Genomic DNA, 15,827 nt, shown 5'->3' with positions numbered 1-15,827 from the left:
TGTCAAGGGTAGCACCAGTTGTGCTGGTTAAACCCTGCTCTGGAGTAGGAGCTTATTTGATTCTCGAAAAAGGCAGTCCGGTACTAAAATCGCACCCAGTTCCTGCGGTGCGAAAACGCCCAAAAGTAGGTATTTCCACAATTAGTTCTGGTAGTATGAAAAGGTTCCTGCGGTCCGAAAGGCCCTATTGTGAAGACCATTTAATACTCTGAAGAAACTTCTTCCACTATAAAATCTTTTGTGTAATGGAAAGATTCCATGGATGTTACACTCTTAAAAATGAAGGTTCTTCATGAGGGGGTTTTGGACTGGAGGAACCTTTTCATAGTTCCTAGAGCTATTGGTGGAAGTACCCACTTCTTGGCATGTTTGCACCACAGGAACTAGAAACAGTTTTAGTTCTAGAAACTCTGTTTGGGAGAACTAAATTAGTTCCTACATCAGAGTAGCATCTAAAACCATTTGTTTATGTTTGTAAATGCTGCGAATAAAGACGTTGCTGTTGGTTGCTTAAGAGTTCCTACTACTGGTGCGAAAATGCTTGCAGGCTATTGGCGCTTTTCCACTACACAGTACCAGCTCGACTCGACTCGCCTTTGTTTGGTTTTCCACTGTGTAAAAGTTGTACCTGTACCTGCTTCCAGGTACTTTTTTTCGTATCACCTCCGGTGAGGTTCTGAGGGAGCTGAGGCTATACTAAAACGTGATGTGAAAACAGGACAGACTGCTGATTGGTCAGAGAAAATCGTTACTATTCACTGCGTCATCATTACATGCGCCAAACGGAGTATCCTGAATAACCCCGCCAGCAGTGTTTCATTTTGCTGCCCTCAGCCTCTCCAGAAACAATGTTTGTCTTCTTGCTGTGAGAAACAGCCACATCCTGAGGATCAAAAACAGCATACACTCAATTTCCTCCATTGTCCTGTGTGTGTGGGTAACGGGTATGTGACGCGTAGAAGATTACGTCACGGCAGTTTCCAGCGGTGTCACTATGCCGACCAGGTAGTATTGTGTAGGTACTATCTGCAATGGAAAAAGGAGCGAAAAGCGAGACGAGACGAGGCGAGTTGAGTTGAGAACGGAGCGAAATGTTAGTGGAGGAGGGGTTTAGTGTTCCTAGAACTGAGGTCTTAGAACTATGCAGTGTGAAAGTGCCTAGAGAAAAACCATTTTTGGTTCCTCAGAGAATCTTTCAGTTAATAGTTCTTAAGAAAACTATTTTTTCTTATTGTGAAGACCATTTCATATTCTAAAGAAATGTTATGAATAAATTAAGAAATTCTGTCAAAGTACCGTGACAGTGATTCGAAAGCATGGAGCCATCTGCTCTGCTCTCTAGCTCTCGCGCTACTTTGATGTCATACATCTAATGGCTTAATAACACACTGTAATTCTGGTTGATGTAGTTGAAAATATGATCCATGTCTTTTCCCAGAGCACATGGAGTGAGATCATCTAACTGGGATCAAATCAAAGATGTTCAATCAGAGGTGCTGGTGTATTTCATGTGGACAAGGTTGAAGATTAAATTAGACAGCTGAGAAGACTCAAAACTCACTTTAAAGGGTTTTATGATGTGGTGGATGGGTTGTAGGCAGATTGATCCCACATGAAAGTGCAAACAGATTCAAAAATGAAAAAGATGAGTAAGAGCTGCTGTCAAAAGAGGGTTTAACAGGCGAATTATGGGATGGAGATGCTATTTGTCGAATTTGTTCTGTGTTAGTCTATTTATGTATTCACAAAGGCATGTAACTAGCTCTTGACTTCTTTTGTAAATATAACAATGATAACCTAGAAACCATGAAAAACATGATGATGACCAACCCATCTGCTTTAAAAGACCTTTTGTTCATACAGCAGAAAATGATTCCATAATTGTAGCAGAGATTCATGTCATTGCATACCAAAAAGTGTCCAGTCCCACAATCCCTAAACAATGTCTCCATTCTAACAAAAACATACAGACACATATGCGCTTAGATCCTTTAATGTGCACAAACACACCCAAAGGACAGAAAATGTCAGTGACATCATTCTGAATATTTTCCAGGGATTCCTTGCTTAAGTCTGAGACATGCCATCATGCAAAAAAAATAAAATAAAAAAACCCCCCGAAGCTAACGTCAGAAACACTGACAAGAACAAGTCCCCTCACGACCGGGCAATTCTTCACATTTAGGCCATAAACAGATGTCAATCATGCAACAGTCTTTCACATCCTTCCTTAATAAGTTAAATGCAATCAGCAATAATTAAGAACCATTATGGCAGCTCAATGACATGCACTGTTTTAGAAGCCAAATGTTAGGGGGATGTTATGGCATATGTGTTAGTGAATTACAACTCCCTGTTTGACTTTTATGGACTTTCACATGGTTAAAAGATGTCAGTTAGTTATATTAGCTTAATTTAGTGCCTATTATGCAACTATTACAGCAATTTTACTGAAATGTGACAGCTTTAACGGAAAGCAGCTAAAAACTACTAGCCAGCATTGTGAGATCTGTATCAATAACTATGAATATGATGGATTTTTTAAATTTTTTTTTTTTTTTTAAGTTTTGAAAGAAGTCTCTTTGCACACCAGGGTCCCGTTTTTCGTACGTCACTAACTCAGTTAGCTGGATTTGATTGTTGATGATTTGGCATGATCTTGGAAGCTCATTCCGGAGTTGCTGTCAAAGCAACAGGTCTGTAAGCTTAAAACTGCTCTGCAGCAGCTTATTTCATGTCAACAGGATTAGACTGCATCTTTTTAAGCAGAATTGATACTTAAAATCTGTCCGCAACCACCGCTACTTTATTATAAGAGCATCCTACTGATCCAGGGACAATAATTTAAAATAATAATAATTAAAAAAAATGTTTTAAAGATAATATAATAACGTTATGTAGTCTTTAACACAGCCAGTTTTACTCACTGAAAGATTTATTCATCATAAAATAATTACTTCGTAATTGTGTTAGAGTCTTACATGCTATACAGATAATGTAGAGTCGTGCATTAATTTGTGTGCTGACAGCTATTATGGGAGTGGCTTGATGGAGCGCAGGAGATGCAGATAACATGATCTTGACCATTAAGAAACTTGAATTAATGCTGCCACATAACAAATCCCATTCAAATATAAAATTAAATGAATTGCTAATTACTACATTGAAATAAAAATGTAACGTCTGTACAAATATTAGAAATCGTGAATTGCATGTAAATTAAAATAAAATAAAAACACATTTCATTTATCTATTATAACATTTAGTTTTGTTCACTTGGCTGTTTCCTTATAAAAGTCCAGAAATTTGTCAAATTTTTCATCAGGTGTCTTTTTTAATTATATGATGTCATTATGTTGCCGTCTTGCCGCCAGCTAATTGCTGCATTGCTGATCATGGTTTCAAGTATCGATACATAACCCCTTTTAAACCAACCCATGAACGCGCAATTATCTTAGATAACTCTATCCAATCATCAACAACAGGTGCGTTCGAAGAATCAAATTAGCCAGATCCTGATTAGCGCGACGATATCATCTTGGATGTGACAGTTCATCTTGGATGTAATAAGCAACGTACAAAGAACGAGCCCCAGTGCTGTATTTATTTGATAAAAAATACAGTAAACATAGAAATATTGTGAAATTTTATTATTTTGAAATGGCTGTTTTCTACAGTATTTAAATATATTTTAAAATGTAATCAAAGCTGAAATTTTAGTATCATTACACCAGTCTTCAGTGTCACATGATCCTTTATGATTTTCTTTATGATCTGATTTTCTGAGCAAATTTTTTATTATCAGTTTTGAAATTAGTTGTGCTGATTCATATTTTTGTGGGAGCCGTGATGCATAACTTTTCAGGATTCTTTAAAAAAAGTTCAAATAAAAACAGCATTTATTAGAAAATAATATTTTGTAACATTATACATTTCTTTACTGTCACTTTTGATCAATTTATTGCATCCTTCCTGAAATAATATTAATAATTTCTTTAAAAATATATCTTACTGTTCCCAAACATTTAAAAGATAGTGCTTTTGATTAATGAGTCACTTGAATCTATGAGGATGATGCAAAATGATCACCCTGTTTGGGTTTATTTTGAGAAAATGACCAGCTGAGCACAAATTAAATTAACGTTGGCTGTTTGTAATCACCAAGCAACATACTTGTCACTAATTAAAATAGAATTCATTTGATGTGTGATCACAGGTGTGTATAATAAACACTGAAAAACTAAACATTAAATTAAAGCTAAACACATTAAATATACCGTCATTTTATATTAGCATTAAATGGTTATGTTTTTTATAACTGAGGTCAGTTGGACTGCGTGTGGCCTGCTGAATTTCAAACAGTAGTCTGGTTTTGTGCAGGAATGCAATCCAGACAAAACATGGCTCATGTTATGAATGCTTAACGGACACAAGCTACTTTTTCCTGTGCAACTTCACAGGCTGAAGTTAAACTTTTGTATTGATAAATAATAAATCATAAAAGTGAATTCAGCTTTGATCCAAAGAAGCTTTTTAAATTGTAAGTTGTATGTTCAAAACACTGTATAGGGCAGCCATATGTCACACACTTTGAAGCTGTTCATTGTTGTACTATCATGAACTGCCTGTCAAGACAACAAAAACCGATTGTATTTCAAACTTAGGTCAAACATATGTATCTCTTGCCTACTCAGAAATGACTTACATAGAGGTCATAGAACAGGAAGTTCTCCATTTCTGGAATCACAAATAGCTCAGAAACATGATATCCACAATAGAAAGTCCCAAAGAACCACTTGAGAACGGAAAATTCCCAGACCCTTCTCAGGACCACGGATGATAGCTTTAACACATTAGGAGGAAGCAGAAAAGCTCTGAGTAAAAAAGCATCTGTACCTGAGATTAGCTCGTAGAGGTTGTATTTGTACAAGACATGTTTCTGCTCCTCAAAGTGCTGTGGCCCTTCACAGAGGGCCCGACACTCCACATCGGCATGGTAATACTCAGTCAGAGCCTCTTCAAAGAGCGTCACGGACTCTTCGTAGTTGCCTTTGTCGTAGAGCTTCACCCCAGCAAAGAAGGCTTTCTGTAAATAAAAATATACACTTCATGATGTTGAACTTGGTGTTCTGGCTTTGTAGGGTGTTGGTGAAGGTACAAGAAGCATTAAGCAGTGCCGTAATTGGGGTTGGCAGTCACTCACCTGGTGTGGGCGAGATTCCCGGTCAATAAAGTCTTCCTCTTTTACACCTTTCTGGGCTTTGTACTGTTCCAGGTCCTCTCCCATCTCCACATGCTCAGGGTTGGCCTGGAAATACGTATGAGCAGCAGATGCAGCTTTGTCCAGTTGCCCGAGCTTTTTTGAAGAGAAACAGAACAAACACATTTTAAAAATTAACTTTGGAAGCCCTCTCTTAACACATTTTTGAGTTTTACAGCTTAAATATTGTGAAATTACATTGGAAGTATGTCAAATAAAGTTGTAATTGCGAGATAGATCAAGTCACATACATGCAATTATATGAAAGAAAATCACCAGCCCATGTGTGTAATACCATCTTAAAACAAATCATTATCAGAATAGTTGAAAAAAAAATGTGTTGAAGAACACAGTATAGCCAATTTGGACAAGCATAGAAATTCATTCTGGTCCGAACTGGTCTCTTCACCAAGGAAGCTCCTTTTGGCCTCTGAAAGGTATTACAAATTTGAATAAACAAACCAGAGACTGTTTAAATCATAATTCCAATTAATTCTGCTGTATCACTGGAGGAAAAAATGTCAAAACAAGTTCACGGAAGCCGTGAGCTGTTATTTTTTTGTCCTTTATGACATTGCAGACCTCAATCTGTTCTGCAGATCTTGGATTGCCATCATCTTTACTAGGAACAACATATTGAATGAACAGAACTCTGTTTTATGTTTATACGAAATAACTTGCGCATTGGAAAAATTATGACAAAGTTGATGATTCTCAGAAAAAACACACATTAGCATCGCATGGATCTTCTGGAGTTTACCCCCACAAATCACAAAACACATCAGAAGGCTATCAGCATCAAGACTTCCAGGTCCAAAGAGATTATGATTTCATTACGACTGAATACCAAAGCTTTAGTTTTCAACAAAACGTCCTTAAATACACAAACTTACAGCAAACAAGTTCCATGCATCACATTGAATGGTGCTTCATCATTGTTTTTGAAGCATCCTTTGGTCACTATTTTCTTTTGTTGTATGGTAAACAGCAGCTTAAGCATTTTTTATGTTTAAAGCTGAATAAATAAGCTTTCCATTGATCTATGGTTTGTTAGGACAGGACAATATTTGGTCAAGTTACAACTATTTGAAATTTTGATAAGCTTTCCATTGATCTATGGTTTGTTATGATGGTACTTTTTTTTGTTTTTTTGGTACTGTTTGAAAATTATTTTTTGTGTTCATGAGAAGAAAGTTATACAAGCCTGCAAAGACATGAAGAACCTCCATGGAACCTTTACATTGTAGAAAAGGTTATTTAATAGTGGAAAAAAAGTTCTTTAGAATTAAATATTCTTCAAAATAAGCAAAAATGGTTCCCTGAAAGGTTCTTTTACTAATGCATCTCTGCAAAAAAACACCATCTGAAACCTTTATTTTAGTGTAGAACAATGTTATGGAGCTTTTGATGTCTCCAGATACAACCATAGATGGACCACTGCACAGTGGAAAAGATGATCCCGAATATTTTTTTTCCCTTTTTTCCTTGTCTTTTGCGACTCAGCCAAGGTTTGGTCTTTTATGTTAGGGAATGAGGCAGGGAAGCTGGAGGCTTAAGAGGATATGCTTGGTTACCTCTGAAAGGCCAAAGAGCAAACTAGCATTGACTGCATTCCTGTGTCTTCTTTCTACCACCCCCTCGCCACACACACCCACACAGCCTTGTGTCCTAGCTGTGAATGGATCACAAAGACCCTGACTGGATATACAGTAGGGGGTAGTTTTGTATCCCGTGCAAATGCTGACCTGTCCGATTTTCTTCTAAAGCAGGTCAGATTCCAGGAGCAGAAGCCAAAAAATGACTTGGCCCCTCAGATCTGACTGTTATGTTCAGTCACCTAGTGTGTTTATCACATGCGCTACAGTAGCGTATCAAAAAATCCCCATGCCCTGACAAATCCTGTACTCATCACAGAACAGTGACAAAAGAATTCACAAGAGGTTACTGGAAAATGGCCCAGTTAGACACAAAAGCTCAAACACAGCTGGGATTTAGTCCGGCTGGGTGCATTGTCTGCTCACATTCACGCATCTCATGCAGCCGTTTTCCCAATTTTATTTACCAAAAACACAGCAAAATTGTGTTCAAAACTGCCAAATTTAGTGCCATTTATGTGTGTTTTATGTTCCTGTATTACAATCGTTGCCTCATTAATCTTCATAATGTTTGCCTTTGCTGAAATTGTTAACAACCATCATAAATTAGGTAAATGAATATTTTGAAGCAGCTGGTTTTCTTTGCAGTGTAATAACCTCATTTAATCCAGAACTGTTAGCAGTTAAGTTCCTTCAGGCCTTGTGTACACTGCAAATCAGAAGTTTGTTTTAAACATTTAAAGACATTTAAAGACTTTTCTGATAAGTGTTATTGTGCACATTTGGCACATTTAACTGCGAATTAGGTACATATTACAAGGTTATTTAGCTGGTATATATTATGGTATTTTATGAAATACCATGTTGTCATGTTATGCCATGTTCTGTTGGTATAATATAACATAACCTAACATCCAACCTACAGTAACATAACCTAACATATAACCTATAATATAGCTGACATAGCCCAACATCCAACCTAAAGTAACATATTGTAACAAAACATAACTTAACATATAACCTAACATAACATGAATCCTAACATAACATAAGCTAACCTAACATTACCTAATATCCAACCTACAGTAACATAACCTATAACATAAACTGTAAGCTAACATAACCTAACATCCAACCTCCAGTAACATAACATAACTTTACATATAGCGTATCATAACATGCAACCTAACATAACCTATAACAGAAACTAGCCTAACATAACCTGAAATCCAGCCTACAGTAACATAACATATCACTCTGGTTACTGACGTAACCTTGGCTACGAGCGTTCCATTATGGGTTATCCTCCTGTTTACCCTGTTACTAAAGCCTGATTTGTCAAGGTTTGTGTTATTGCACAAACCAATGGTGCTTTAGCCAGCCAGAATGGGCAGAGCCTACCTCTATATAAGACGGCTCAACGCGGCATTTCATCAGAATCACTTCGATTTGCGAGCAGCTTATAGTACGGCAAATGATGCAACCCTTGTTCCCTTATCTCAGGGAACCGAGGTTACCTCAGTAACCGGAGCATTCCCTATTGAATGTTCACTTCACGTTGCGTTCTGGGAACGATATCCAATCATGCTTTGCTATGAGCAGAAACATAATGATCTGCTTTACGAGCCCAGTTTAGAAGCAATAATTTAAGGGCCCCTGAAACATGAGGGCTAAACTCAGTCCCGAGCATTAGTCAGGGATACTGTTCCACCTCTGGAAGAAACCAGCAGTTTAAATGGATAAGATCCATGTCTAGAAAGCAAGGATATCCAAATTATAAAATCTAACAAATGTGGACAAATCTCACCAATATAAAACCTGCTGGACCACGCCCAGGAGGAGGCCATTCCTCTAGTTGAATGGGCTCTCACACCTATAGGGCACTGGGAGCCCACTGAGGCATAAGCCAGGGTGATTGCATCTAGAATCCAGCGATATAGTCTCTGCTTTGTGACCAGCAGCCCTTTATAGTGGTCTTCAAAGCACACAAAGAGCTGCTCAGACTGTCTGAACAATTTAGAGCGCTCAATAGAAACTCAATAAGTTCTGACCATGTTCAACCTCCACTACAGGAAGGGCCAGCAGGGAGATCACCAGGGAGTTCAGTGCTGCCGCTACACTGCTGGAGAATGACTTTACAGTTGTTGGGCCCAAACTCGAGACAGGAAGGACTGACCGACAGGGCTTGCAAGTCACCCACTCATTTGACCAATGCTAAGACTAAAAGCAAAACAGTTTTGAGCGTCATGACCCGTAAGTCCGCCGATTGGAGTGGCACAAAGGGAGGGCCCTTAGGACTAGAGACAAGTCCCACATCAGCACAGTCCTGGGACCAGGAGGATTTAACTGGGCTGGGGATGCCAAATCCTGCCCTGTGCTTGCGAGAGAAGGTATTTCCTCAGTGGTATCGGCCATGGGGCTGCCGATTACAGCTGGACCATTTCTGGAAACCAAGATTGGTTCCTCCAGAGTGGGGCCACCAAGAGGAGAGCACATCTAGTTTCCTTGACTTGCCTGATGACCCGAGGGAGCAGAGCGATCGGAGGGAAAGCATTCAGATGGGTGTTGGGCCAATTGTGGGCCAGAGCATCCCATTGTGTTGAGAAATAGATTGGGCAGTGACAGTTGTCTTCGGAGGCGAAGAGGTCCACCTCTGCCTTGCCGAAAACTGATCAGATCATCTGAACCGACTGAGGATGTAGTCTCCACTCTCCTGGAGCTACATTGTCCCTGGACAGCATGTCCGCTCCATGGGTCATTCTGAACTGCTCGTAGTGAGAGGAGAGCTCTGTGCCCATAGTAGGAGACATCCAGTCATCCTGTACAGGGGACATGACCTGAGGCCACCTTGGCGATTGGTATAAGCTACCACAGTCATGTTGTCCGACTGGACCAATACGTCGTGCCCCTTTAAGTGTAGCAGGAAGGATTTAGGGCCAGACAAACAGCCAAAATTTCAAGGAAGTTAATGTGTAGGCATCACTCGCAAAATGACCAGGAGCCGAACGCCGGATTGCCCTCGCACAATGTGCCCCAGCCCGAACTGAAGGCGTTTGTTGTAACCAACTTTCTCCTGGAGGCATTCCCAAACTGCACACCTGATGAAAACAGGTGAGGAGTTGTCCAGGGGGCCACAGCTTTGATGCAGTGATGGGTTACCCTGACTGGGAAATGGGAGAGCAGTCTCAGTGAGGTCTCAAGTGTCTTGCAACGAGTCCTTGCAGGCGCTGCACTCATTGAGCAACATTTCCAACAACGCAGTTGGAAATTTGCTCGGAAATATGATCTGGAAATGCTCTTAATTTGACGGATGGCCACAGGGAAAGGTCTTCTTCTGCTGCCAGAGGCTTCTTCCACTGCAGAGAGTGAAGAGAGCAGGAAAGCAACCTTCTTTTCTTGCTTCTTTGGCTTCTTCGTAGTAGGGTCAGCGAAGAGATGGTCTCGTCGCTGAAGGAGAAGATTCTGTTGAAATGTTGCATTGAGCAGACTTATATAGAGGTCTGCTCCGCCCTTTCTGGTGGGCTAAAGCGCCACTGGTTTGTGCAGTTACACAAACATTAACAAATCAGGCTTCAGTAACAGGGTGAAAAGGAGGATAACCCATAACACAATTTGAAGTGAACGTTCGACAGGGAACATAACATATAACCTAACATAACATGCAACCTAAATTAACCTATAGCATAAGCTAGCCTAACAAAACCTAAAATCCAACCTACAATAACATAACCTAACATATCAGCTAACATAACATGCAGCCTAATATAACATACTAGCTAACCTAACCGAAAATCCAACCTAAAATATAACCTATAACATATAAGCTAAGCTAAGATAACCTAACATCCAACCTACAGTAACAAAACATAACCTAACATATAACCTAACAACTAGAGGTTGGCCGATTAATCTGGCGGATATTTGGCATTTTTAAATCAATCGGCATCAGCCAATTATGCTGCAAATTAGGCTGATTTATAGGCAGATGCATCTGCTGTCAGCTACCCTGGAGAATCTATCTCCATCCGGCTGCATGACTGAGACAGAGCAGTTCACACTCTGCAGCCGCACCTTGTTCACACACAGCTTCAGCTAGTGATGGCAGTGCAAAACAGACCATTTTGAAAGCGGAATTACGTTTTACCCTACTAGAATTGATGCCGGAATGTTATCACATTCATAAGTGCAACAAGTCACTTGTGAAAGTGTGTGAAATAAAAAAAATAGTAGAAAAAAGTAGAAACAATTCAGACAAAACTTCTGGGCTGATTATTACGTGCACATTAACTTTCCTCATTAAATGTGTCCGTGGGTCTGACAATATCCTCCACGATGTCATTGCTTGTGGGCAGTGCACTCTTAAGCAGTTATGAGCAGGAGACTGTGAAATATATCAAAACTGACTGCCACAAATAGATTTTCGAAAAGGTTTATACTTCGTTGAATAAACTGAGCACTGCGCATTTCAAAATTAAAATGTAGCACAGGTGTTTTTATATCATTTTATCTTTGAAAAGAACCGACCATCTTCAGAAAAGCTTCAATGTCATTTTCATTTTGTCCTTCCTTTAATTCCTGATAAAGTAGCGTTTGTGAGCGAAGCGCTTATTTTATTCCAGCTGTTACAGGGGAAACCTCTATATTTCTCCTGCTCCAACAGTGCCTCCTGCTAGCAGATAATGAATTTGCATTCGCAAGTCTGTGGGGAACACTTGTGTCTGTCAGCAAACATAAACAAAGGGCATGCTTCAGAACTGTTTTGAGAAGGTGCTTAAGTTTTGAGCCATGTGTTATTACTATGAATTAGGCTACTACTACTACTACTACTACTATTACTATCTTGTACCCTGCAATAAACATTTACTCAAACTCTCTTTTATGAGATAAAAAGAAAATTGGCCGAAAAATTTGGCACTGCGGGGAGTGAAATTATTTTCTTATTAAATTAACTCCTTATGAAGCCAAAACTCAGGAACTCACACAGAACAGATGCCATGCAATAAAACAATAAAACTTATCTGGAGAAGGGCTATCTGGAGCAAACAACACCTCACCTCTCGCTCATTTATGACCCCCTTCTCCCCCTGCCCACTCTGCCTCAACCCCTTTTTCCTCAAAAGGTTTCACTCAAAGTTCATTAAGAATATGTATATACCACATATCATGTATCTTGTGAACCTGTTGTTTTTCCCCTTCATGTTTGGTGTCATTTTAAAGGTCTCTGTGTGATTGGTATATTGGTCTCAATTTCACAGTAGTCACTTGTATTATAAGAAATATTGAAAACTTTTGTAGAATTGAGTTCTGCTGAGGAGGGGGAGTGTTCCCCTTTAGGGTCTGTGAGGATGTTCTATCTCCAGCCAGGTGTGACCCTGGATAACAGAACCTAACAAACAAAAGGTCTTTTATGTTTTTACAACTGGTTTGAAGATTTCTTTGTTGTCTGGTCTGAGTATAAAAGGCAAGTAACAAAACATTACTTTGGGATTCTGTAGCCAGAAACCCCCATGCAGAGTGTGAGAGTCTCTGGAGCTCTGCACCAGAACTCTCGCTGCTGCATGTCTCTCTTTAATTGTGTTAAACACATTGTGCCCATAGAGCACACTGTATAGTTGTTTGTGCTACTACATGTGCACGTAGGCTAGTTAAGTTTATTCTTTAAAACCACATTATTACTTTTCTGTAAGTGTTCCCTGAGATACTTAGGCAAAGGGTTGTTGATGCTATGCATTTTAGACCGTGTGTCTTGTGTTAAATTAGGATAACCTTTACATGTGTGACTATATTAAATTTGTTTGCCACACTTAACTATTTTCCATATAGCTACAGTAAATCATGCACCGGAGCAGGCGGCCACGTGGTGTGATTCACAATTGCATTATCTTTTCTAAATTGGCTTCTAATTGTTTCATTATGTAATTGGCATGATACAATTTTACCTGACTAATAATAAAATGTTATATTTGATTTATTCTGAACTCTCCTGAAATCATTATGACTAGTAAACTGTGAGGAGGCTTTTGTTACCGCAAATCTACGGCCAGGACAGGTCAAACTGAAGGCTTGTGAATGATAGGAGCAGTAGGCACGTCGTCGTAGACCTTCTGATTTCTGTCTATCGCTGATGTTAGCAAGTTCTAATTAAAAACTGATCGCGTGAGTTTGGAGTTAGTTTTAGAACTTATGTTTTCTGTATTTTTATGTTGATGTTGATAAATTCAGAAGCACAAGTAAAAGAATGAATACGCATTAAACCCGCTGGATTCTGCTTTTTGGGCTGGAGGGTGGATTCTTACAACCATCAGCCAGAGAAATACCCATATCAGTCGAACTCTAAACATAACATGCAACCTAACCTATAACATAAGCTAACCTAACCTAACATAATCTAACATCCAACCGTACAGTAACGTAACCTAACATATAACCTATCATATAAACTAACCTAACCTAACATGCAACCCACAGTAACATAATAAAACCTAATTCATAATCTATAACATATAGTAGCAACAGTAGCATAACATAACCTAATATATAGACCATAACATAACATATATACTTGTGCTATCAAACAATTAATTGCATCCAAAATAAACATTTTTGTTTACATAATATTTGTGTGTGTAATGTGTATATTAATTATGTATGTATAAATACACACATACAGCATATATTTTGAAAATATTTACATTTGTTTAAATGTATACATTTATATTCATATAATTTATATATTATGTAAATATATTTAACATATAAACATTTTTTTCTTAAATATACATGCATGTGTGTGTATTTATATATGTATAATTAATATACACAGTACACACATATATATTATGTTAAGCAAAAACGTTCATTTTGGATGCGATTAATCACGATTAATCGTTTGACAGCACTAATATAAACTAACCTAACATATAACTGGAAACAACATAACCTATAACATAATACCTAAGCTAACCTCAGTTATGATTTGGGGCCTCTTGTTGTAGACTTTGGCTTAATTAACATGACTGAATATAATATCTAAACAATGACCTGAGTCTCTCTGACCATGCTGGCAGCGAGTCCTTTGAAGACATATTTTAGTTAACTTCTAAATTACTTCAACAGATGGGTTTACAGCTGAGACGCTCGTTTCACACACACTTACACACAAATCCACAGTGTTGGCTTTACCAGATATTCTCAACAAACCCATTACATCAAAAATTTAGTATGCGTAAAAACGATTTCCCCTTCATTTTATGTCAAATGGATACACCCCCACAGACAAACAGAGTGCGCAACACTTTGAAAAAAGTAAACTTTAAACCACATCAGCTATTAGTTTGTTCCTAATAGCATAAACAGTCTTCAGCTAACATTTGTGCATTTTGGGTAAAAATTTTTTTTTAGAGAGAGTACCTGTGGCCCTCGTAACTGCTCTTTAATATACACCACCACAGTTTTTTCCCCTGCATCTCCAGCCAGAGTTTACAAACCATTTACTCACTGGCTGTAAAAAAGAAAAACATCCCTTTTGATGTGGGATAAATTCATAGCCAAGACGAGCCCTATTTATGCTTTTTTTTTTTTTTTTACTGAAGAAGGCAAAGAATGTCAACAACATGCTGATGGGACTGCAGATGCTTTCATGTTCTGAGAAAACCATGTTGTTTGGTAGAGATCAACTACAAACATACAGAGTTTTAGGTGTTAACAAGGAAAAAAAGCGTGTATTGTGCTTTTCTTGGATTAAGTAAACTACACTAGAGTCTATTAAAATAATTTATTTATTTAGAAGACACATGCATCTAGTGACTTACAAATGGGGAAAACACAATCAATTTGTAGTTTAAGCTAATAATAAAGTAACATATTCATGGAAAAATATGTCTATTAAGCCTTTACTGAGCACTTTTTTTTGCTTGTATCAATGCTAAATAAAGCTTAATCTTGTCCATAGCAAACAAAGACTTTATTGTGTACTGTAATCTAAGAATAAGCTAATATTTAACAAATATTCAAGCGGAACACTTTAAACTGTAACTAATAAATCCTGTGTGCTGTATATTGACTGAAGCAGTGATATTGACTTTAAGCTGAAAACTGCCCTGGTTTCACTCAACACTAAGCAATAGAGAAACCACAAGAATCTGTGTAAATGCACTAAACTCCCTATATTAAATCCAGTGTTTTTACAAGTGGGGTTACTTTAGATAGCTGTGTCTTGTTTTTTACACTTCACTTCCAATCATAACCAATTTCCATCTTAACTTGAGTTTGGATTTTAGTAAATTTACCTAGCAGAATTAACCTAGCAATGATAATAAGGAATAGTGGGAGTTACGTCATGCAAGTCCAGTTTTACAAACCAACATGTAAACATTTGTTTAAAACAAGTAAAGCTATTTTATACAGTATGTTTTCCCCAGCAAACCATAATGTAAACTCTGAAGAATCTTATAAACAAAGTAGGAAGAATTGCTTGTTGTAGTCCTCATTTTTTTAAGTCAATTTGGATAAAACTCTCTGAAAAATGAATAAATGTAAAATTCTGTTTCATATTGAGTAGACCGCTTTGTAATTATACATTCTTTTTAGGAAAGCCATTATGAAATGTATAAGATCCTCTTTTCAGTATTTCCTGTATTTTCAAATTAAATGCTCTGTTCAGTTAAAAAGTTCACGATGCATTTATTCTGTTTAATTCCAAAAACCTCCATGGCACTGACATCTTTGTTAAATTTGCATAGTAAGTTTTGATTGGTTTTCCTTTGTGCATTTATTTACACACTGAATGTGACTGATCTTTTCATTCATGCATCTATTTTAACAGTCTATGGTCCTGTCCACATGAACGCAGGTATTTTCAAAACCGCAGCTTTTTCTATGCGGTTTGGCCGTTCGTCCACACGCAAATGCAACACCAGGTCATTGAAACCAAACATTTTTGAAAACTCCTGTCAGATTTTCAAAAACTCTGG

The 15,827-nt window shown here is 38.0% G+C and overlaps 1 protein-coding gene across 1 annotated transcript in view; it reads right to left on the bottom strand.

Moving 5' to 3' along the window:
• p3h2 (prolyl 3-hydroxylase 2) overlaps positions 1-15,827 on the bottom strand; it is a 52,936-nt gene that overhangs the window by 13,419 nt on the left and 23,690 nt on the right. Inside the window, exons 2-3 of the mRNA XM_042749393.1 lie at positions 5,204-5,356; positions 4,897-5,086 (exon numbers count right to left, since the gene is read on the bottom strand). Coding sequence (XP_042605327.1) covers positions 4,897-5,086; positions 5,204-5,356 — 343 coding nt within the window. The remainder of the gene's footprint in view (positions 1-4,896; positions 5,087-5,203; positions 5,357-15,827) is intronic.

This window comes from Cyprinus carpio, chromosome B22 (genome assembly GCF_018340385.1).
Source record: "Cyprinus carpio isolate SPL01 chromosome B22, ASM1834038v1, whole genome shotgun sequence".
In the NCBI taxonomy this organism is placed as follows: Eukaryota; Metazoa; Chordata; class Actinopteri; order Cypriniformes; family Cyprinidae; genus Cyprinus; species Cyprinus carpio.
This window is presented reverse-complemented; position numbering and strand designations above follow the sequence as displayed.